We start from the raw sequence: 23,653 nt of genomic DNA, 5'->3' as shown, positions 1-23,653 counted from the left end.
AACAGAAAGTCATGAGAGCACCTGGCAGTGATTTTGCTTCCAGATAAGTCAAGAGGCAGCATGCCTGGTCTCACACTCACTGCTCAGGCTTGTAGCTGGATCCTTCTCACCCTCACTCCCACTGCAGTGTGAGACTGCAGAGAGGAGACTCTCTTCAGGCTCGGTTATGGTAATTTCTTCCTTCCTTTATTGTCCCATGTGATTAATTCCCAGCTTTTATTTCTATGTGGCAACCACCAGACACAATTTTTCTACAAGCTTCTGTTTATTCTGGACTTATACATGGTAAATTTCCTACACAACCCTTTTTAAAAACACATTTATTTTCTTTTACTGACTCTGGTCAAAGCAGCTATTCTGAAATCCCATAGGGATGGGGCATTAGGGGCAGACAAAAATGATTAGCCGGAGCTGCTGCACATACCAAGTGCAGCTGGTTGAAAATAGCCTTGACCTTTTTATAAACTGAAGTGTTGTCCAGCCCTTTTTTCACTGACCTTTCATATTAATGTGCTAAGGGGACTGGGCAGAACTGCCTCAACATTTCCCAGGTGGTCATTTCTTGGGGCATGTTTGCCTTGACAGATTTCTTCCTGTGCATGAACTCTGAGGCAGAAGGAATCTTTTCACAAATATTTTGTATTACTATCTATGATTTTTATGGCAAATTGAGCTCCCTTCATGTTGTTTTGCTTCGTTTCTTTCTTCTCCTTGGTGACCTCACAGCCATTAGTGCCTGAATTCCAGCCTTTATGTACCTCATTCCTCTCTCTGCTGTCTCTGAAGAGGGCTTTGTATCCTTGACCCAGCCATATGAGGCTTGTATTGCAGTCTGAAGGGCTGTTCACGTGGCATGAGCAGACTGGGACCTATCTAGGTGTGTAGAAGACCCCAGAAGTCTGGGATTCCCTGGCAGAAGCAGCAATGGAAACAACAAGCTTGGTTTGGAGCTTCAAGGCTCCTGCCTCAATGCTGGGAAGCCTGGAAGCCCCCATACCCCAAGGATTTGCAGGGTCCTCACTGTGGGAATGAGCTGGGTTACCTGGGCAGCCAGAGGCTACTGAGGTCTGTGACCCAGATATCCTCACTCCAGTGCAGTCCTGCCAACATTCAGGGAGGAGATTCTTCCTATCAAGCCATTTTACTACAAGTTTGTCTTCACAAATGCAGAGCCTAGGGGAGAGAAGAATGAGCCCTTTAATCTCAAGGAATGCAATGGCATTTTATCATGTCCTCTGAATTATTCTGCCACAAACATCTTGAATGTCTGGTTTATCTCCTCTAAAATGATCCATACACTGCTCATTAATCATCTTTATTTCACAACTAACATGCCAGAGGTGGTTCAGCAACCTGAGGATTTGGACTGAAATTATTGTATTTTCTGGAGCTCTGGGTCTGAACCAGGGGGAAGTTTCTGGTGCATTTGAGATGTTTGGGTGCTGTGGAGATGGGGCATGGGGTGCTTAGTGGATGGCCGGTCAGGCTGTCCACCTGTGTCAGGCTCTGTCTTTCTGCATGCCCGCTCTCAGGAGCAGCAAATTTCAGCTTTGCAGTAGATTATGAAGACAATACAGAAGCAAGTAAAAACTTCTTTTCTTTCTCATTTAAAACACTCAAGGTTACTTTGTCTTAGGAACACAGGTCTACCTGCCTGGCTTGCTCCTATTTCACTGCAACCTGGACTTGAATGGCAAAGTGATTCTTGCATGAGTAGAAATTGGGGTGCCTGAGAAATGTTCAGCACTCATAGCAGGACTGGCTTTTTGGAGAAGTTGTCAATAACCAAAGCCTAAATCTAGTTTTAGGCATTAAGCTGAATATGAGCTCTTGGAAAACATACAACATCAATTCTGCTTACTGATCAGTTTTGATAAGTTGGCTTGTTATAGTTAAACCCTTTGAGTTGCTTTCCATTCCCCAACAGGGAATGTGAAAAAAGGAGGAAACTCTAGGGCTGAGAGAGACCAGGTCTGGCCAAGCTAGGTCCAATGTACCTGTTTTAGCTGTCTATCCTCTCTGTATGACCAGCTGTTTATTCTTGAGCTCTGCTCTGGAAAATGTGCAAGCTGGGAAGGGACCTGTCCAATAACACTGCACTCACAAAGCCACTGAGTGGTAAGAAAATACAAAAGACTACCTGAAACACATGAAATGATGAAGTAAAGAGTTAATGAATCCTCCAGAAGTTTTAAGTTTGCATAGAGAAATCAGAGAGGGGAGGTTCACCAGTACATTTCTCTGGCCAAACCCACAGCTGAAGATTAACTGAAAGTCTCCAGGGACAACAAAGAGAACAATGTTCCTGTGAGGCCAAGAGTTTGTTTTGCCATTTGTTCTCTGTACGTTACCATGGAATACAAGTGCTGCTGTGAGTATAAGAAGAAATAACTTCATACCCTGCATTTATCTCGGACACATCCTGAAGCTTAAACAGGTCAGAGTTCTCTTCTTTTGCACTGGATCACTTCGCTGCTTTCTCCATGGAAATCCCTCCATCTGGGGACGCTCCACCGACACCTTTGTGCAAAACTCTCCGCAGAAGTTTCCGTAAGTAACATGTTTGGATTGTGTTCCTGTTCTTTCCATGTTCCCTGGCTGGAGTGCTGGAGCAGACAGACATCATGTGTGGAATGTTGGTGGGAGTAGGCTGTTTGGATACAATTGTCCAAAATATCCATGCAAGAGCTTCAGAATGAGAGTTGTGCAAATCTGCACTGCAGACCTGTCTCTAAGAGGTATGCTCATCCAGGTGAACATCTGGGAAGCATATAATGTAATCTACTGTTCTGTGTGCCTGTATTGCAGATCACTAATGCTGTTATGTACCTGAAATGGTTTTCAGAAACTATGTGACAAATTGTTTTGAAAAACATATAAGCCTAAAGAAAAAACACCTCTGTTCATAGGGGGGAAGAAAAGCAAAAGATGGAAAATGAGCAAGCTGCTATTAATTTTTATGAATTAATCACCCATCTTCAGATCTGACTAAATACTCAGAGGAAGTTGGATCTCTTTTGCTCTATTTTCAGCTGGTGATTGAAGCAAAAGTGTCAGAAATCTCTCTGCAAAGCCTGTTCTGATGAGATTTCCAGCCAGTTTCATGAATGAATTTGGTTTGGATAACTGTGAATAAGTTCTTGTGCAGAGAACTAGCAAAGCATGGGTTCATTGATCACAGACACTTCTGTGTATGGTGTCTGACCCAACTCTCAATAAAGGCAATGAGAAACCTACTGGGGCAGCTTATCCAATAAGCTGTGGAGCCACTTTGCAGTTCCAAAGCAGCTGGAGTCAGCTGTTCCTAGGCACTGGAAACTGGATGGGAGGGAAATTTACTTTTACTCTTTTCAGCTGATTTATGGGGTTTTGCATCAGGCACTGGGAGAAGTTCTCTACACCATACATTGCTCATTTACAAAACTGGTGTAGCAGAGGAGATCTAGTAAGAGTCAAGCTCTCATCTTTCCCTCCTCCTGCTCTGATGCCTTACTTCCCATCAGTAATTAACAGGGATGGATGCCTACTTCTTCTGGGATTGTTTAACTGTGGGGACAGTTCCAGGGCTGTCCCCTGAGGCTGTCTCTACAAGTAACAGGCTTTTAAGTTATGCCTCTCTATTGATCCCCCATCTGAACAATTAGCAGTGGTGATTGCTCTGAGTCCAAAGGTGTCTGCAATCAACCCCACAATGATATTCAAGGTGAGCACTGTTTAAAAGGCTGCCTCTCCTGAAGTGTGCTATGTGTTTTAAATGTGACAGGCTACATGACAGGACCTGAAACAGAGACATTTGAGGAAGCTTGTGAACTTCTGATCCTTGAGCCTGAGCCAAGCCATATTTCCTGAATTTTTGGCCTGGGAGTCTCTGATTCAAGCACAGCATTTTCACCTGCTATCCATAGCTTTATCATTCCTGCAGAATAATTACTGTTTTTAAGATGCCTACCTTGATATAACAGTGCAATTCTCTGCATGACAAAACCCTTAAAAATCTGGTAGCTGGTAAATAAAAATTATTGAGAACGATTGTTTAATTTGGGGTATCAATAACTTCAGCAGAGCTGTAAGGAGAACAGCTTCCTTGAAAATTGCAAAGGAACTTTTTTTAAATGAAGTTCACTTTGCCTGCTCTGCAAACTCCAGCTAAGGCTCCTGGGGGTCAGATTTTCTGTAGGTGGAAATCCAATATTGTATCTCTTATGGGGCATCAGGGCTACTAATAATTCTGCTTGTGAGGCCGTGTGAAAAGCTAATATGTGCATTGAGAAGTAAAAGCACTGACTGAATGATCTTTAAGGAGTTGTGGGCCCTGTTCTTGTTTCTATGCAAGAATTCAATGTATTCTGTGTGTTTTCTGCACAGCCTTGAAGTGGTTGCTCTTCTCCTTGTACTCACATGGGCTCAGTTGCTTAGACCAGTCTTGCAGTAGGTGGAAGAGAGTAGGAGAGGTCAGGCCTCCCGTCTGCTTTGTTAAGCAGCCTGGACAGCCCCACGGCTGGCAGGGCTTCTGCCTGGAGTGACCAGAGGCAGCAGGGCACTGCCATCCTTATCTGGTGTGTGCTTTCACTGCGCCCCCATGCAGCTGTGCCACCAAACCACCTGTGCAGCCAAATGCCATGCAGGAGATGGGACTTAAAAGAAGTATCCTCCAGGCACTGCTTTTCCTTCACAGCTTTTCTTTTAGAAAATGGATAGTCCTCTGTCGCTTCCCAGCCTAGTAGCAAAGCTACTGGGGCTGGCAGCCCTCAGTTTGAGGGTCGATGCATGATGACAGGTTGGAGTGAGTGCTTGAAGAGTTCTGTGCTGATTAGGGTCAGGTGTAATTGCCATAGGGGCAGTTAATTGAGAGGGTATCAATAGACAGCAGGCTACCTCTCTAATTTTCCTTCCCTGCCTGTTATTTAACAAAACTATTGAGAGAAAGGCTCCATTAACTATATTTTTGTCTTTAATTCTGCAACTGCAGTAAAAGCCAGTATAGGAGAAGCCCCCGAATACAGGATAGAATTGGTTCTGTAATAATAATAATAACTTGCTTTCCCTCTTTGAAAATAAATATGGTTCTTAGTAGAGAGATTTACCCATAGCTGGCAGTCAATCAGGCAGGACAATTTGGGCTCTGAGTACTTGATTAGAATAACTTTAAGGAAAATTGCCTTCCTGAATCAAGTAAGGATCCATTAACCTGATGAAACAGGATTTGCTTATCTGAGAGGTTAAGACTCATAACACGGTTTGGACTGCATTAGATGAGGTATCTTTTAGAACAGAAAGTAATAAAAACACCATCTGTCATGTCTAGTCAATCAGACCTTGTATAAGAGAGGAATTATTCCTCTGACTTTACCATTATAAGATCATCTGTTTGTTAACAATGGGAAGTGTCAGGAATGCTGAAAACTGGATTTATGCCCTCAAATTATTTCTAGCTGCCTTTATCTTGGAGAGAATTAATATTAATCTGAGTTTATACAGGAAAGAAATATTTCTAGATGAATACAATGCCAAGCCATTCCATGTTAAGTCTCTTGTGATTTATTGTTAGAAGTAAAACTGAGTGGGCGATAGAGGAAAAAGTGCCATGTACACTTTTCTTCTGAAAGTGATTATTTCTATAAACAAATCTCGTGCAAGTTGCTGAGCACTCATAGGTTCTTTGAAGTCAATTGAGTGTATTCAATTCACTCAAGTGGCTGTCTGCATCTTAAGGGACTGGCGTGGCTACACCTTCTCATGTAGCATAGGCGTAGCTGGAGGTTGTGGAAAAGGTGTTTGCATTTTTTGGCATGTATTTATCAGTTATTAAATGTTGTCACTAATGGATTTCTCTGACCATGTGGTCTCCTCTATGTACTAAGGAGTACTTGGAGATGTGTAAAGACTGAGTGCCAGACAGCAAAGACAGCTGGGGGCACAGGAGATGGAAAGAGTGGTGGAAAGCCTGTACCAGTGTATCCCCAACACCACTATGCACCAGCTGGCGTGGGAACACCATCCCCACTTATCACACACCACAGGTGAGACTGCAGTGGATGCATTAATATACACCATTGCCTGCTGCTTGGTATGTGTCATGCTGCTGCCCAGTGCATTCAGCACTGCTCTATGGCTTCTGGGTGGCCACAAGCTGGAGAACCAGAGTGGTTTTTGTGTGCCTGTGGAAAAGCCATTTCTTTGTTCAGGGCTGCAGTTTTCACAGGAGAAGCACACAAAATGTTTGCAGGTATGTGATGCAGAACTCAGCTGTTGTGTGGTGGGCACAACCCCATGCAAGATCCCAGAAGGAAGGAGACTGGGGGTAGAGGAGGAGGAGGATTAAAGCAAATACCTAATTCAGTGCTCAGTCACAGCTAGAAGATGTGCTCCAGTTAAGGTAATGAGAGTGGAGATTTGGGAAAAAGATGGCTGAGCAGGAAGAAGACAACATGTGCTCTGGGGTGGCATCAAGGGAAGGTTGAGCACTCCTGGTCCCACTGATGTCAGGTGGATCAGATGCCACTCACCTCTTAGGAAAAAAGGACCTTTTTTTGGGAGTTAGCATAAGGATGAAGAGTCACAGATGAATTCTTCCTTCTGTGAGAATATGACCCTTATCCCTGCCAAAGTCTGAGGGGATTTGTCATGAGTGCCAGTGGAGAACAGACTGCCCTGGGCACAAGATGGCCAGAACAAAAAGAATTGTGCTACAAAGTGTCAGGGTCCCTGGAGACCCAAACTCTGTATGGTTAGATCAACATTAAAAAAATGAAAAAAATATCTCCAATTCTGTGCCAGTTCCTCTGGGACCTGATGCAGGGAAAACCCACATGACTCTGCTTTCCCCTGGAACTGGTGAGAGCTGCTCCCACTCACTGTGTTAGCAAATTGATCCCCCTGGTCACTGCGGGGGGAGGCTGAAAAGAATGGATGGCACTGCAAGCGTGTTATGAAAATGCAGGGAACCAGAGTTAATGAATCTTGGACGAGCCTCTAATCTGCCTGGCCCTTGGTGTGGTGCTAGAGAAAGCTAGGTGGGGAGGATCTGATTAACATCTCAGTGGAAATGACAGACCCTAGAATGCAGAAAGTTGTATTATATCTGTCAGTGCTTGCAGCTGGGAGGGGCCACTGTCAGAGAGCTGAGATCTCTGTGGATTAGATCAGGAAGGTTTTTTTTCATCAGAACAGATATATTTTTTGGGATTTACATCTTCTCTGTCCCTGGCAGCTTGCCTTGATGAAATACTGATTACACAATTGCAATCTGACTAAAACCACAGCCAAAAATCAGCTATGTGCTGGGTTATGGTGAGAATACCCTCTCAGAGATGGCAAAGATTTGAAATTGTGCAGTGCATTATGTCTCCTGACACAGGAAAACTTGCAGAGAACAACAAACAGGCTGTTTACTGTGGGTGTATTGAAAAAAGATCAGAAAAACTGGAATTCCTGCTTTATCTGAGATTTTCTTAGTCCAGTAGCCAGATTAATGAATGAAACAACTTGCCCCAGATGCATAGGAGATTATGTGGCTTGATGCTTGTTTTATGGGCAGTGCAGTTAAGGTTAGGAAACTTGAAATAAGTGCTCAAGAGCCTGATAAGCAATGCAGTCAGAACCAAACCCCAGGGTCCTGCTGTCACATCCTGTAGCCCCTCCTTCACTGCCCAACAGATGCCCCCCCACAGTTCCAGGCATCCCTGTGAGCTGGCTGTGAGGAATAGAATAGTTATGGGATTTCTGGTTTCTCAATACCAACTGCCTCACTCAAGCCAGTAAAAGCAGCATTTTACATCCCCTCTCCCTCAGGAGCAGGGTGGGAGAGGGAGAAGGACGCATCACTAGAAGAGAGTTACTGGTCAGCTGAGAGATCAGTGCAGAAAGAGAAATTCCCAAGGCAGAATCTGTCCCAGAGGCTGGAAGTGAGCACGGAGAGTAGGACAATGCACCCACGGGGTGGCTGAGACCCTGGATACAACTGTCTTTCAGCATTCCTCCAGACCCAGGCTGCTGCAGACTGTGATGTCTTCAGTGGCTGAGCAGTCTCTCAGAGCCTGTGGCACAATAAATCAGTTGCTGTTTCTCACTTGTTCTGATAATACTGCAGGCGGGGCAGCTTAACAGAGAGACTGCTGGGCTGGCATGCAAGAGGTTTCAGAGGAGTCTACCATCATCAGGATGTTTCTTCCTTCTTTTTCTCCTTTTTGAAATGGAGGTACTGATATCTGCTCAGTGAGATGCTCTGAGATCTGCTGCTGAAAGGCACTCTGTGAGATTCTGCTTCTGAAACCACCAGGGAGAAAATGTTCTTGGGACACCAAATGGTCCTCAGATGTTTTCCAAAGTTCTGCCTCACCACATACATCTTTCTTCCAGCTGCAGGGAAGCACCTCCCACCTTCTCACACCAGGAAGGGGACGACCCAGCCTCAGCTCCAGGCAAGTGGACTGGGTAAATGTTCAGATTTTTCTGTTTCCAGGCTCTCTGATATTCAGAAGTTTTGAACAGAGAGCCTGAGCTGAGGCTGAAACAGACAGATATCTCAGTACCAACAGGCATGGCACTGAGACCAGCACACCTTGTGACAGTCAGAATTGATGACTTGTACCCAAAGCACTGAGTTAGAAATGGAGCTCACATGTACTTGCACACCTATCTTGGCTCTCCTTTTCTGCATTTGTTTTTTTCTAGAGCACTGTCTCTGTTGCTGACTTTACATACCTCCGTGAACACTAAAAATAGCTATTGTTTAACTAGGAACAGTTTAACAGTTTAGCATTGGGCAACATTGCTAAAATACCTTAAATTTCTATAAAGGGGGAACAAAGAACTATCATGAAGGGCAGAACATAGAAACATCCCAAGGACTGGACATGTTCCGATTGCCTGGAGCACCTGTATGTACATTTACTCTATGTCTTGAACTTATTGAAAACAGTGCTACCAGTCAGTGCTTGGTACCTTATACCATAGCAACAAGTACATCTTAAAAGTGGAGGGCAAAATAGCTGGAAAATTATTCAAGAGGTCCTATAGCCCATTTCCTTAGTGACAGCTTGAATAGTTAAATTATTCCTGATTTTCTATGCAATATATAGCTTTCTTTGGTATTCACTTGCTGTTAATCAGTGGTCTGTTTGGAAAGATCACAAGTCTTATTCTGGAACCAACTTCCATTGTTTTTTCAGTGGTTTTGTGATACTCTTAACTTGAGAGCCTAGAAAGTAATTTAAATTCATGGTTGTATTTTGTTTGTGCTGAGTTTTCTTCATTTCCTGCCTCAGCTCTCTTATGTCCTGTGTTTTGCTTGAACATTCCCTTCAATGAAGAGAAAAATCCTAATTTTTCCTTGCTATGATAGTCTCTTAAATAATTGTTCAGAAATAAAAGTCCTTCCTCATGTGTTCCTCGTCTCTCCCTTCTCCAATCTTCTAATATAAGTCACAAGCATTACCAAATGAAGCCTTTTATTTTTCCCAACAACTGTTCTCCCTCCAGCTTTTCTTCTCTGTTGCATTGTCTGGCCTGTAGTGCTCATATGTCTTTTCTGCTTGTTTTTCACAGTGCTTGCCCAGAGTCTCACCCTGCTGGCTTTGCCATGCTGTGCTTTGTACTTATCTATGCTGTATCTTCTTATAATATGAATAACACTCCCTGGATCCTGGCCATACTTTCTACATTATAGATTTAAATTCTTCTTACCATCTATCTTTTCTTTAATATCTCTTCTGTGCACAGCCTGCTCTTTTTTAGCCATTATTAAAGTTTTGCTTCAATCCTCCTTTTGCAAGCCCCTCACAATTTGCCATCATCTTTTTATGAGTTGTTCATGCTGTTCTTCATCTTTTACTTCAGGCTTTGCATCCCTTGTTGATCTATCAAATGAATCATCATATGTAGGAATTTATTCCTCATTTCATTTTGCAGTTTGTGATCAGCTTAGGCTTCTCACTATTGCACATTGTAGGTATTGTTGTATGCTTCTTTTCACTCTTAAATTCAGGTGTCTCTCAGTGTTTCATTAGTGCACCTTTCTAGTCCTCCTGCCCAGTTCCACTGCTCATCCTATGTCCAGCTAATGGCAGAGTTCATCAGGAACTGACTGCCTGTTTGTATCCGTGACTTTATCATGAGGTGATGATGATAGATATGGGGCCTTCAAGCAGAGGGACTTGAGTGCAATAAAAAGCTGAAGGATGCGTATGGCTTCAGGGCCATAATACTGGGAGATGGAGACCCCATTTAGTCTACTGCTGAATTCATTCTAAACTATTTCTATGTCTGCAGAAAATATTTGGGGTTTTCCCCTGTGGAAGAGTTTCCCTGAAACCTCTCTGAAAGAAAATCACAGCAGTTTTCAGGAGGTTATGGGGGAAAGCAGAAAGGAGTGGAAGTGCAGTAGAAAAATTATTGATTTTGCTTCAGGCAGCTCATGGCTTGAAGGTGAAAAAGAGTCTGAAAGAGGGAACATCTTGTCAGTGTTATATCTGCTTTCCTGTGTGATATGTGAAGAACTGGGGACTGAAGCCAGTCTGTCAAAGGTTGGTGAAACTCTGTGTTTTCTCAAAACTGTAATCTTCTCACTAGGCGCCTCATCCCTGGAAACATTCACAATCAGGTTTGACAGGGCTCTGAGCAACCTGATCTAGTTGAAGATGTCCCTGCAGAGGTGCTGGAATGGATGGACTTTGAATGTCCCCTCCAGCCCTAACTGTTCTGTGATTCTATGATAGTGAACGACATGTATAGTTAAGACCGACTCTGTAGTTGGTGTACAGTATAAAAAATTTGGATTTATGGCCAGCTGTAGATCCTGTCTAGACACAGAGCCAGTCCTTATCCTCAATCAGAAGTAGTAATTTTATTGAAAGATAGTGTAGCTGTAGTGCAAAATGACTGATCATGAACATCCATGAAAGGTGCCATGCAGCCTCAGAGGCTGTATTCAAGAAAGGCAGATTCCCTATGACATTTGAGAGCTGAGCAGAGATGATTTTGGATCAGAAATAAATGGAAGTTTAACTATTTTAGTGGTGGCCAAAGGACTGCTGTTGAGAAGTGAAACATTAACAGCAGAGTGAAAGACAGCCGGGATTGCTTAACGAGGTTCATCTTCAGGCACAACGGAGCTGGGGGCGTCCAAATCACGGAATGGCAGAGGGGGACTGCACACCAAAGCCTGCAAAGGAAGCCCAAGCTGGTGAGGAAGTTTTTAAAGATTTCTTCTTGCTGATAGTAGGAGAAACTGAAGGCAAAAAGGCACAAGGAGGGATGAGAAGTTTCTCTGATTGTTACAGGTTGACTTGTGACCAGATGACAGGCTCTTAAATGCAAATTAGGTACTTGATATTGTTAGTGGTATTGATCTAAATACCTTTACAATTTTAAGTCCGTAATGGCTGGGGAATAGAGGAGAGATGTGGGTTTGAAGGCTTCTGGCATGTTTTCCTGGTTGTTCAAATGATTCGATACATAATTTTCTTAAATTACTTTGAAGTTTGGGAGAAGTCTGCAGGCAATGGAAACCACTCTTGATCTGTATAAATCAGTTAAACCCTGATCTTTCTTGTGATCAAAGAATTGGAGAAAATAAGCCAGAAGAGACCTCCAGAGGTTATCATGTCCTTTCAGGGTCTGGTCATTAAGCCCAAAGTGTTGCTGCCACACATTCATCTAGTTTCTTAAAACTTTATCTCAGAAACAGAGAAAGAGGAGAGAAATACATATATGGTAAAAGGCTATAAACGTATGGCAGGTGGATATGAATTAAAAATAAGACTCATTATACAAGTGCGGCTAAGCTGAAAATTAGGAAGGGGTTGTACCAAGAGATGAATGGAGGTAAAAATGAAGAGATCAGTTGAGTATACACAGATTAATGTGGACAGTATTGCAGCAGGGAGTGGTGAGAATGTGAAGATTGTAAAAGCAATATGAAAATGCAGATTCTCTTTCTGAGGATTTGGGAACCAGAAAAAAAAAATTATGAACTGAAAGTCATAGAAAAATGTATTAATGGAAACTTCTGGCTATGCAAGGCATCTGGTAGCTGAATGTAACATGCACGCATGAATCATCCTACAGACTCCCCAGTTGCATAAGGGATAATTCAAAAAAGAGGAAATCTTACAGAAAGCAATCCTTGCTTTCATGTTTACCAGGTGAAGTTGTTTGGCACAAGATTTTCACAGAAACTCAGGAGGGCATCTCATCTATATGCCTGCTGTGGGACAGGACCTGATATTTATGTAGTCCCTAACGCGTTCTTATGTAACAGACATCATGGGTTGTCTGAACCCTGCAGGCCGAACCACACCATCTCTATTCCAATGCTCATCTGTCCTCACTGACAGGGAAATTGGAAAAAGGAGCCACAAATAGTCTTTGCTGAAAAAAGTCAGTGATTTCTCTCATCTTATCCTCAACAAAAATGGATTATAGTTCATCTCTCTGGCTGTTTTTCCTGTCAATGGAAAGGAGTGCCATTTGGTATTCTTCTTTCTCGATTTTCATCGGTTTTATTCCAGAGTCATAAAATAGTTTCTCCCATTTTGCAACACCATTTTGAGTTCATACCCCGTTGTCTCCCAGGCTTCTTTACCCTAGTTTTGAGTACAAATGAACACCATGCTGACTGTACTGAAGTTTTCTTTGATAATGGAAAAGCTAAGGACCTGCATGTTTCATGCTTTCCTAATGTGATGGAAAATCATTGATACTCTTACAGAGATTTCCCAGTTGTCCACTATTATGAGCATTTCATATGGACCCTATTTCCTTGTGAGAGATCAGAGGCACTGGAGTTAGGATATATCACATACAGAGCTGCTCTAGCTGTTACTCCACTTACCAAAGAATAAAACAGTCTGGTTTGAGAGCACATTTTCCAATCTGAAATAGCTGTTTTGTAATCCATATTCTCCTTTTGGTGCTTAGAAGGGATTATCTGATCAAGTATCTCTCTTGCTATGGAGGAACACTCCTGGAGGAACAATCTGCTTTTTTAAAGGCAGTGATGATGCTTGTTCTGCTTTTTCCCTTCACAAGGGAAGTGGCTCAATGTGGTATTCAGCACTTGAAGGTGAATTTCATCAGGCTCTGGTGATCTGAGCACATTTGAGATATCCAAATATTATTTAAGCAGTTTTTGTCTCATTTCACACATACTCCTGCTGGTTAATTTAAAAGGTGTTGCATACCTTTGTTGCAATTTATTTTTTTAGTAAAAAATAACAAAAAGGACACACGTTTCCTGGCTTCTCTGGATGATTGTTTTCTGGTTTAAATAACAGATTTTCCTTTTCCTTCCTCTTTCTCCAATATTGACAGCATTTCTATCACCTCTTTTTATTGCCTTTTATGTCCCCTTGCTAGCTGTAGTTTATTTTGTGCCTTAGCTTTGCAGGCACACTTCTACCTCTTCATGTTTGATCTGTTTGTCTATACCTGTCTTCAGAAATGCCATCTTATTTCCATTTGTAGTACAATTCCTTCCTGATTTTCAGTCCAGTCACACAGGTCTCCTTCTATCAAGTATCATTCTGTATCTGTATCTAAATTTGTGCTTGCAAATTTATTCTCTTAAACTTGTTTTTGCTGTTTGCTACAAGTTACCATTTATTGCCAGACATTTGAATTCCTTTTCTTCCTTTCTGTCTGAGAAGACCTTCTGGCAGATAGTGGCCTAAACAGCTCTGCAGTGCATTAGACAAGTAGTATGTTAATCCTACTGACTGACAGGGTTTTTCATGCTAGTATTTAAAAAAAATAATAATTTAGCTTATGTGACACACAGGGTTGTATATACACAGAGGAAATACAGCTGCAGGAGGCTAATAATATTAAGGCATCACACTGCAGCAGCATGGGAGCATGTGCAAGGGATGGTGAAACCTTTCCTGTCTTCCTTTTTTATTATTCCTTTAGTAATTCTGCTGCTGTGTTTGCTCTGCTTGCCTGTGTATGACAGAATACAGCAGATTTCTACTGGGAGCCGTATAGAAATACCTGGGGCATGAGATGCCAGCAGAGGGCTTAGAAATATTTTTGCTGCCTCTAGCAGGGGGTGAAGACTTGCAGGACTGGAGTAGGTGCTAACCTGGTGTGGAGGGGCAGGATCCATGTGAACAAGACCTGTTCTGCCCCCAGCTCTGGGTCTGCTTTTGAGCACTCATGCCCATGAAAAGGCTTTGATAAACCTGAGCTCCCTAGAGGCTGCACCCAGGTGAAAAGCAAGGCTGTGCATGTGTGCAGGTCACTGGGAGGGCTGAAGACAAGGAGCTGGTTTGTGGCAGTACCAGATGAGGTACCAAACTCTTGTTTTACCACTGCTGTAGAGGATAAAAGGAACAAAGAAGGGGTAGAACTTTCTGGCACCATCTAAAGTTTGGCCTCCAAGTCAGCTGACCCCGTGTTTAGCTGCCCAGTTAGTAGGAGTGAAATGGGGTCTCTGGGGATTTTCAGAGGAAGCAATGCCAGAGTACATGATGGATAGTAATTATACTTCCTTTGTGCAGTCCATCACAAGTGTTCTCCATGTCTTGTTAGCAATAACTGAAGCCAGATTAAGGATCTGTAGTGTGGCCAAAGGCCTCTTTCCTGGTTCATCAGCTGCAAACCTGGTTCTTGTGATAACCAAGCACTATCAGCAACTCGATACTTGCACTAAGGATGAGTTTATGCAGACTCCTTGTACCAGCTGTGGATTCTGGGTGTGGTCTGTGCATTACTGATAAGAGAAGGGAGAAATATTTGAGAAAATTCTTTGAACATTTGCCTTTTAAAGAAGCCAAGTGTAAGAGGAAGAAAAAAACCTCTGCACTGCACTGAGGATACAGCAGAGCCACAAGCACTGAGGATAGTTTATGGGAAGGTTGTGAGTTTTGCTCTGCAATTGCAACTGTCACTGGAAGAATGCAGATGACAAGCTCCACTATTGCCATGGGAAGGGCATGGAAGGAGGGACCACAGTGTACCTGCAGGGAGCTGAGCACATGTAGCTGCAGGGGGAATCTAGGGACTCCCAGCAGAGATGGGCTGCATATGTCACATATGGAGCGCCAAAGTGGTCTTCTGGAAAATAGAAAGGAGAGAGAGGTGTTGGGGCTACTTCTGGGTGCTGGCTGTGCACACTTGATTAAACTGTCCCATGGGAAAAGGCAAGGTCATTCTAGGGAACTGATGTGGGAATGAACCCTGGGTCACTTCACTCCTGTAGTAGCAAAGAAATGATTTATCACAGTGCAGGCATCTGTGACATCCAGCGTCCAAGGGTTTGGTGTGATGAACATTTTAGTAGTTATGTCTTGGAATGTGTGGCTTTCCAGTGAAATAAGATCCCTGCAGAGTAAACCTGTCATTACCACACTGGGAGGGAAATGCATGCTCTGCTCTAAATCCACAGGCTGTAGGTGTATCTGGGACCTGGGATATTTATTCAGCTCACATCTGTGCAGCATCCAGCACCATGCTGGGCTGGTGCACGTAAAATAGCTGGGGGTATGCCAAACAACAGGGAGGACTGTGCCACAAAGTGCTGACAGCCTCAACCTGTGACTGATTTAGGCTGTGTTCCCTGATTCCTCTTGAACTCTGGAATTATCTTTCCTGGTAGCATCTCCCTCCCCTTTCTGCCCTGGCTGCACAAATGTGCTCAATTAGGGTTAACTCAAACTGAATCAAACTTCGTGCCTGAGGTTGGAAATCTTCCCAGTCAACTCACCACAGCCACATAGCATGGTGGGAGACAAGGCGAGAGGGGAGATGAACGCTTTTCAGAGAAACGAATCCAAGGAAACTTTGTTCACTTTTATTTCTGCAGGAGATGATCCCCCCAGAGGAGATTTCCCTCTTCAGAAAAAATCTCCGGTAAGTGTTATTGCTGGTTTGCTTTGCTTTGCTTTGCTTTCTGCTCAGCTTGTTTTAAACATTGCAAGATCCCTGTGTTCTCTCCTCTGTTGTGCTCTGGCTAGAGACAAACACCCTTTCTTGCAGAGGGCTGAAATAAGCCTTAACAACTCAAGGCAAAAATCCTTCCACTAACCTGATTAAGTTAACAAAGTGCAGCTTAAAGGGAGAACACAAACTAACTGAATGTTTGGGGAAAAGGGTAAGGGATTTATTGCCTTTTTCTGAAAACTACTTTCCTTGTGAGGAAAAACTTAGATCTCTGAAGTGGATGGGGCTGTTGTGCATAGGAGTGAGGGAGTTGAACTCTCTTCAGTTTGATGAAACCCACCAGGGAAGGGTACCCAGATGATGAAAAGCAGAAGGAAGGACAGGGATTGAGGACAGGCCACTGGTGAGTGTTGGAGAGCCCAATTGTGGTGTCAGAGCCTTAGGTTTACATCTTTGCCTCTGATTTATAGCCTTATTCAGGTGAATGTGTTGCTGCTGTGCAGCTTTGATGTTTGTGCCAGTTTTCAGACTAATTCTTTTTGAGTGCTTGACCCCTAAAAACTGTTCAATGCATAGGATTCAGGAAGAATTTGGCTTATGTTGTAGCTGCTTTGACTTGCAGGATAATATGTAATACTTAGTCTTAAAAGTCACAGTCATGCTGTTAGCAAACCAATTATTTAACTCAATTTTAATTACTGTGCAGACATTAACTATTGGATATCCAGAACTCCTGGGAAATATTAATCTTTATCCTGTTTTGCCATTAGTTAGCAAGAAGGAGAGCTGAAAACAAACGTCTCCTGTAGTGGGTACTTTAAATGAACTTTCTTTTTTTCAAAGAAACAGTCTGTCAACTTCCACAGTATCTTTAAGAGATCCATAATCCCACAGATCCCAGGTTTGCTGTGGTAGCTAAGCACTGCAGACTATCTGTGTGTTCATGAATCCAGGCTTAACCTCTTTGCTTTTGCTGGGGCTGTCTGCTGAGCACGGTCCTCCTCCACAAAAGCAAGCAAACTGCATCTGGCTGTCTGCATGGATGAAAGCTTCCCCCTTTTGGATGTCCAGGCAGGCCACAGGCAGGTCAGTGGTACTGTGGAGAGAATACATGAGGGTTTGTGCACGTGCTGATGCCATCTCATGACACACAAGCCAGATGGAAGTACCCCTGCTTGTAAGTCCTTGCTCTGTGTTTGTAAGCACTTGCTCAGGCACTTGGGGAGGTTTAGCTGGGAAGTCACTGCCCCCTGCTCTCCTTTCCCTCCTTGCCCCTGCTTGTCTGTAGGAAGTGCCCATTCCAGAGCAGGAATGGCTGAAATGAATCACTGCACCTTAAACTCGTGCAAATAAATCCACTGGAACTTGTGCACTGGGTGTGGAGGGGTGAGTTCAGGCAGCAGCACTCCTGACACCTGTCCACCTGGTTTGGACAGTCACTCTGTGCACCTTATTAAATGCCATGAGTATGTATAGTAAGGTCTGGGAAGAAGAGGAAGAAAAAAATCCCTGTTGTACAATTTTACTTCCAATTTCATAAAACACCTCCCAGCGCAAACATGAAACATAATCTGCCTCTTATGGATTTTCTTCCATTATGAAAAACTTGTTGGAGAAAAATATTCTGTGTGTGCATATGGTTGTGTGTTTGTGCATTTACAGCTTATATATGCCACTTTTTTTAGGCTATTCTAAAAGCAGGAGGCCCAGTGCAGTTTCCAAGGGAGCAAACTCTTACAAGCCATATTGCTGAGCACAATGGTTTCAGAGTAAATCATAAATGAAATGGATAATTATGTATTTACTCTAGTAAAGCAAAAAGATTAAGGGTTTCTTATAAAAAGGCAACCCTTTGATAAGAAAAAAAAAATATATGATATATATAAAAATGGACAAAAATACTTGTCTTTAGAGGATTAAGTAATGGAAAGTAGAGGGGAGGTGGGAGTTGTGGAGTTTTGATTTTCTGTTTGTTTTTTTACTCTTCCATAATGTTGAGGAAGACAGCATCATTAAGCTATACTTTTCTAGACTTGATGCCATTGCATTGGGAATCCAAATAAGCTTAGGTCTCTTGGTGGTAAAATAAACCTGAATAAACACATCTATTTTGGTACTGTATTTGCATTTGGGACTCTGGGAAGAAATACAGGAATTCATTCTTTCTGACATGAAGCACAGAAATGCATATGAAGAGATCATCTCACTGGCCCATACCATGGCTGTTTAAATCTATAAGTATAGTTGTATCTGTTAATATCACACTTCCTCCAGATTCCTTGCCAAATCCATGGCCAGCCCCTCTCCTACTAATTGGCAGAGGCTGGGCAGTGCTGTGCAAACCTGCTTTCCTGTTGTGAGGCAGTGGAGCCACTAAGCAGCTGGAATTTGAAAGCTGCTTAGCTCAGACCACGGTGGGGTAGCAAGAGGGACAGAGGCCCCCACAGGGTCATGCCAAGACTCATCTGTTTAATGCCTTGTATTTCACTTGGGAAGTGCTGATGTTAGCTGCAGTAAAGCCAGGCTCAGAGAAAGAGTGGCCACACTTAGACAGGCTTGACAGTCCCATCACTGGCTTTATTCAAAAATTCTGATTAATAAATTGAATTAACCATAGCTGTGCCAGCAATCTTGGAATATGAAATGGACGCCATGCCTGAGGGAGTGCCAGACAGAGAGCTGATGCTCTGCTTCAGTGAGTGGTGGCACAGCTCAGCACAAGTGAGGAGCAGAGATTGAGAGAGGTAGCAGCTTTATATACAGAAGCAGACAGCAGATCCCTGGGGTCTCCCTGTTTCTGAGGCAAAGTCTGGTACTAGAAGAGGGAGCAGTTTTGGGGCAGGGTGGTAGCTTTATATAAAGTACAGAAGAAAAGGCATCCAAAAGTGTTCTTTTGGTCTCAGTGATGTTTTAGCATTGCAATCAAGAGTTGGTAGCACCCTTCCAGTGGAGTTCCTGGAGCTACAAGCATGGTGGGCTGCTGATTGCCCACGAATCCCCATGGCAGTCCTTACTGGGCTCATGTCAGCCAGGCTGATTCACTGGGGAGCCTTAATCAATGCAAGACTACTGTGAGGTCCACTCTCTTTTTTGAGTCCAGCTCACAGGCCAGTCAAGCAGCTGTGGGCACTTGATTTTTGGACTGGACTCCTCTCCACCACCCAGACACTGTGAGAATATGTTTCTGGGATGAAGGCTTTGACAGTTGATACATTCTTGTTTGTCTTCCACAGAAACTGTGTGGCTCCAACTACCCCCTGAGCATTGCCTTCATTGTGGTAAACGAGTTCTGTGAGCGCTTCTCCTACTATGGCATGCGAGGTATGTGGCCTGTGACTTTCCTGTCCTGAGGTCTTTACACAAACTGCATTGGTGTTTCTGAGCAGTGCTGTGTGTAGTATCAGCTATATTTCAAAGTTAATTGATATTTTGGAATGCACATATGAACAGTGTAGCCTAACTTTGTTGCTATATCTAAGATGAGAAGAAGTTGGGACTAGAGGGCTCCAAATGTACCTTCCAGTCTAAATTATTATACAATTTTCTATATCAAATCTGGTTTTCTACTGTGTGATGTCTTTCATAGTTGATGTGCAATCAGTGTGCTTGGGAATTGAATCTTACAGGCACCTAATCTGCAAAAAGAAAAAGTGCATAAACAGAACTACAGGTTAGGGTAAGATAAGCTAGAAAATACATTTTTCAGCTAAACATAAATGTTTATGAGCAAAGGATGTCAGATACTCATATATCTCATTTTAGTTTCTCCTGTGTTAGAGATTATGAGGAACAGGTCTGGAAGCACAGATCTTTCCACCACACTACTCAGTTGCTAGACAAATCAGTAGTTTTCTTACCACCACGATCCTGCTTACCTGCAGATATACACATTAATTATCTGATATGATTCTTTTTTTGTTTCCTTTTAGCTGTCCTGACACTGTATTTCTTAAGCTTCTTCCACTGGGATGAGAATCTCTCCACTGCTGTGTACCATGCCTTTTCTGCGCTGTGTTATTTCACACCTGTCATTGGAGCCATCATGGCAGACTCGTGGCTGGGGAAATACAAGTAAGTGAAGATCTCTAATTCAGTCAGTGTGCATCGACACCATGCAGCCTGTGCAAGGACAGTGCTGTGCTTGCTCCCAGTTTTGAGCTCAGTGTGAAGCAAAGACACACTCGTGAAGGTCAGCTCCTCTCTTTTAACAGAGCTGATCTGTTTGCTCATGCTGTTCTGTGCTTGTCTGACACCCAAAGGCCAATAGGCAACCAAGTTGGGACAAATTAAATGTTACAATAACCTTTTTCCTCCACTGTCCTTCCCTACCTGACTTCAGGAATCTGAGGTGTAGGGCAGTTTACCCTCAGTTTGCTAAGGTCTACTTCTGAGAAGGATTCAAAGATGAGGAAGTGAGGAAGATGATTCAAGTGATGAAGCAATGTCACTATGTAGATCTCAGATTCAGGTGAAATGTCACTAACTGTAATGTACTTACTTACTTACACTTCTCACAGCATAAGTAATGTATCAGCGCACCCACTTTTATGCCTGAGAAACCTGTGTTCTCTCAAATCATCTCCATCAGCACATAACCAGGTAGACTCTTCCTGAGTAAGAGTCCTTAGGCAGTCTTCCCTTCTGATAAGTTGTGGAGCCAGCATCTGCCCCAGAGTGGTGATGAGCAGCTGGATACAGGACTTTCTTTGCTTGACACTGTTTTTTTATTGTTTGAGGAGTCTTGGCTGTCAGGGTGGTGAAGTGCAGCTGAACTTCTCTCTCTAGGGCTAAGCCTATCTGGCAGAAGAGTCTCAATAGGAAATAAACAGCTGCCATATGCCTAGCCAGAAGAAATTTCTTAAGAAGCTATCAGTGTCCTTTTATCTCTGTGCTCAGTTTTAGTCATTGTCTTGTCCCTTTCAGTGGAAAAAAATAACAGTGGGGCTTTATTAAACTCATTATTTTAGGTCACCTAGCAATGTTCATTAGTTTTGAGGATGTTTATCTTGCAGCATGATGTTGTGAGAAGGTAAATCCTTATACAGATGATCATGTGTAGGCAAGAGACTTCTTGGAGTAATCCCTATAATTTAATGGGAAGTGGCTTTTGCTGTAGTAGCTGGACCTTGGCCAATATAACAGATTAGAGGGGCTTTTAGGAATGATCTGATGTGGTGCTAAATTAGCTGTTGCAACCAGGGTTTGAATTCATCAGGGACCTCTTTGTTTCACCTCTGTATTTGTCTTCAGCACAAGAATACATAGATTTCTTTTAATCTAGAAGGTGGATGGAATAGAATACACTCAAGAGCCTGATCATCCTGCTCATATTTCTTCTTCCTTACCAACACATGGGAGGCAGATAGATGAGCTCTGTCTTTCAGAGATACTTGGAACCCAAAACAGACTTACAATGAGGAAACCACACTCCTAATACAGGTTTGTTGGTTAGGTGGGTTGAATGTGGACAACAGTCTCTAGGCATCCCTTCCAGTCGAGGGATTCACTTATGCACATCCTACAAAATGCCAGTTATTAGTTATCTGGAAACTTGAGTTGGATCTGAACAGTGCTCTTCTTTTTGCAGTCTTCCATGTGTGACAAGGCTGGAACAGTTTTCATTTATTCTGCTCAGTAATGTCTACAAATAAAGCAGGGGTTATCCTTCCTTAATCTGAACCATTTGCATATCTATTCCTTCTAGTGCACTCAGTGTTGACACAAAGGAATTACAGCTGCCCATTGTACCACTGGTAGAACAAGCCAGTTCCTTGTGTGTCAGCCAAGTAGAGCTGCCATATCAGGGCCCATGGGCACACTCTGTTTTCAGATTGTACACCACCAGCACCTTCAGTCACTTGCTGTTTGCTTTCCTCACAGGACGATCATCTACCTCTCCATCGTGTATGTTGTTGGCCATCTGATAAAGTCAGTCGGTGCCATTCCAACCCTGGGTAACCAGGCAGTTCATGTGTAAGTAGCCCTTGAAGCCACAGTGCTGTAGCAGGTTGTGATGGTAGTTAGTTTACCCAAGTCTGTACTTTGTTTTATTTCCATCATACCAGCATTTTGGGGGCTGTGCATGGATTACTTTCATCAGGGAAGGGTTAGAAATGTCTGAGTAAGGTGGATCTAGTGTGTGAACATGCCAGATGGAGTTGGAAATGACCACACAGACTCTAACCCCTTTGGCACAGGCATTGGGGATCACCCCTCACTGCTATACCATGCTACTGGTTTGGTCTCCTGTTTCCAACTGCCTGCACCAGGCTCCTTCCTCCCTCATTTCATCAGCACAGCTGCCCAGCTCAGCAAGGTTCTCCCATGTGCATGGGAACACAAAACTGACATGCATTTTCTGATAATAGGATCTGTCTCTTCCACAGAATACAACCCTCGAGATTCTGAATTGATAGGCTAGTCGGAGTAGTGTCTCTGAAACCACCAAGCTGGTTTTGTCTATGTAGTCATGGCTCAAAAAATAAGCACATACAGGCAGGAGCACATGTTGTTTACACAACAGTTTTCTTTTGTCCTGGACCTGGTCAGTCCTGATACTCTTGTTCCCTAGAGACATAATCTATCAATGCCAGCAATGGCATTTTGAAAACCATTGGGAATTAGAAAACACACAAGAATGAGCCTAATTTTGAACAGTTTGTCTGCTCTTACCCAGGCTACAAGACAGCAAAAATACTCCCCTTTTTCTTTTTTTTTTCTTTTTCTCAATTGATCTCTGACAGCTTTTGTTGTCATAGAAGTAAAAATAATTCCACAGATCTTTGATCTCCTATATGTCCATTGGACCTCAGAATAATAAGAAACTAACAAAACCAGTTTGGTTAATTGACTGGTATGGAATGCAGAAATTAGGATAATTAATTTGTTTTTCAAATTATTAGGATATTTAATTTGTTTATCTAGCTCATCATCATTGCATATGTGCAAAAGACAACATTATCAAAGGAATCGTGATTGGGTGAAACTAAAATGCTCTCATAAGCTCTGGAAAGGTTTGCAATGGTGATTATTTTTGTTCTTGCATGAAGGGTCCTGTCTATGGTTGGTCTGTTTTTGATCGCCCTTGGAACGGGAGGTATCAAGCCCTGTGTCTCTGCATTTGGTGGGGACCAGTTTGAAGAGGAACATGTAAGACTTATTTTCTTTCCTGAAATATGCAGTGTCTGCTTACTTTGTGAGGATGTTTATATGATCAAAATCCTGTTGTGCTAGAATAAGGGCCAGTTTGCTGGAAGAGACATGAGATAGGGTGGTTTGCATAAAACTCAAGAGAATCTTGATGCTTCAGGAAGGCAAAATGTCAGGAGAACAGGATTGATACTGGAAAGGGTAGGTCATAATTGCATCAAATCATCTTAATGTTAATTGGACATCAGAGTAGTTGAAAAATCCTGTCTTGCATATCATGGAACTGGCTATATAATAGATCACCTTAATAGGGGTGATTATAATGTGCTGCAGTGGAATACAGCAAATGAAAGAAAAGACTGTATCACCAGCCTATGCTTCTGTGGGACTTTTTCCTCAAATCGGTCATAGTCCATGTCTCAGATGTTGTTCAGAAAGAACTGTAGGAAATTCTAGTCTTTTGCAAGTAATGCCAGAATGCTTTCTGGCTATTCCAGAATTGAAAGTTCTGAAGACTTGAGAAAATGCTTCTGTTTAGCTGTGTTTGTGCTGTGTATCCTGAGAATTGTAGTCCAGGTGCTCTGTGTCCTCATTCTCTGTCATGAGTGCTTAGCCCCTCATCTGC

At 42.9% G+C, this 23,653-nt stretch overlaps 1 protein-coding gene across 4 annotated transcripts in view; it reads left to right on the top strand.

The window, feature by feature from the left end:
• The first annotated feature begins 2,336 nt into the window (after positions 1-2,336).
• SLC15A2 (solute carrier family 15 member 2) overlaps positions 2,337-23,653 on the top strand; it is a 52,154-nt gene continuing 30,837 nt past the window's right edge. Inside the window, exons 1-6 of one of the 4 annotated variants that reach the window (XM_021526089.3) lie at positions 2,337-2,550; positions 15,803-15,849; positions 19,113-19,200; positions 19,809-19,950; positions 21,760-21,852; positions 22,929-23,028. In XM_021526089.3, the coding sequence (XP_021381764.1) occupies positions 2,484-2,550; positions 15,803-15,849; positions 19,113-19,200; positions 19,809-19,950; positions 21,760-21,852; positions 22,929-23,028 (537 nt within the window). In that variant the 5' untranslated portion in view covers positions 2,337-2,483. Of the gene's footprint in view, positions 2,551-15,443; positions 15,850-19,112; positions 19,201-19,808; positions 19,951-21,759; positions 21,853-22,928; positions 23,029-23,653 lie in introns of those variants that run through there. The other 3 variants (XM_021526092.3, XM_021526091.3, XM_021526087.3) reach the window with 3 other exon arrangements.

This window comes from Lonchura striata, chromosome 8, assembly GCF_046129695.1.
Source record: "Lonchura striata isolate bLonStr1 chromosome 8, bLonStr1.mat, whole genome shotgun sequence".
Taxonomy (NCBI): domain Eukaryota; kingdom Metazoa; phylum Chordata; class Aves; order Passeriformes; family Estrildidae; genus Lonchura; species Lonchura striata.
The sequence above is the reverse complement of the archived record's forward strand: the minus strand, read 5'-3'. Positions and strand labels throughout refer to the sequence as shown.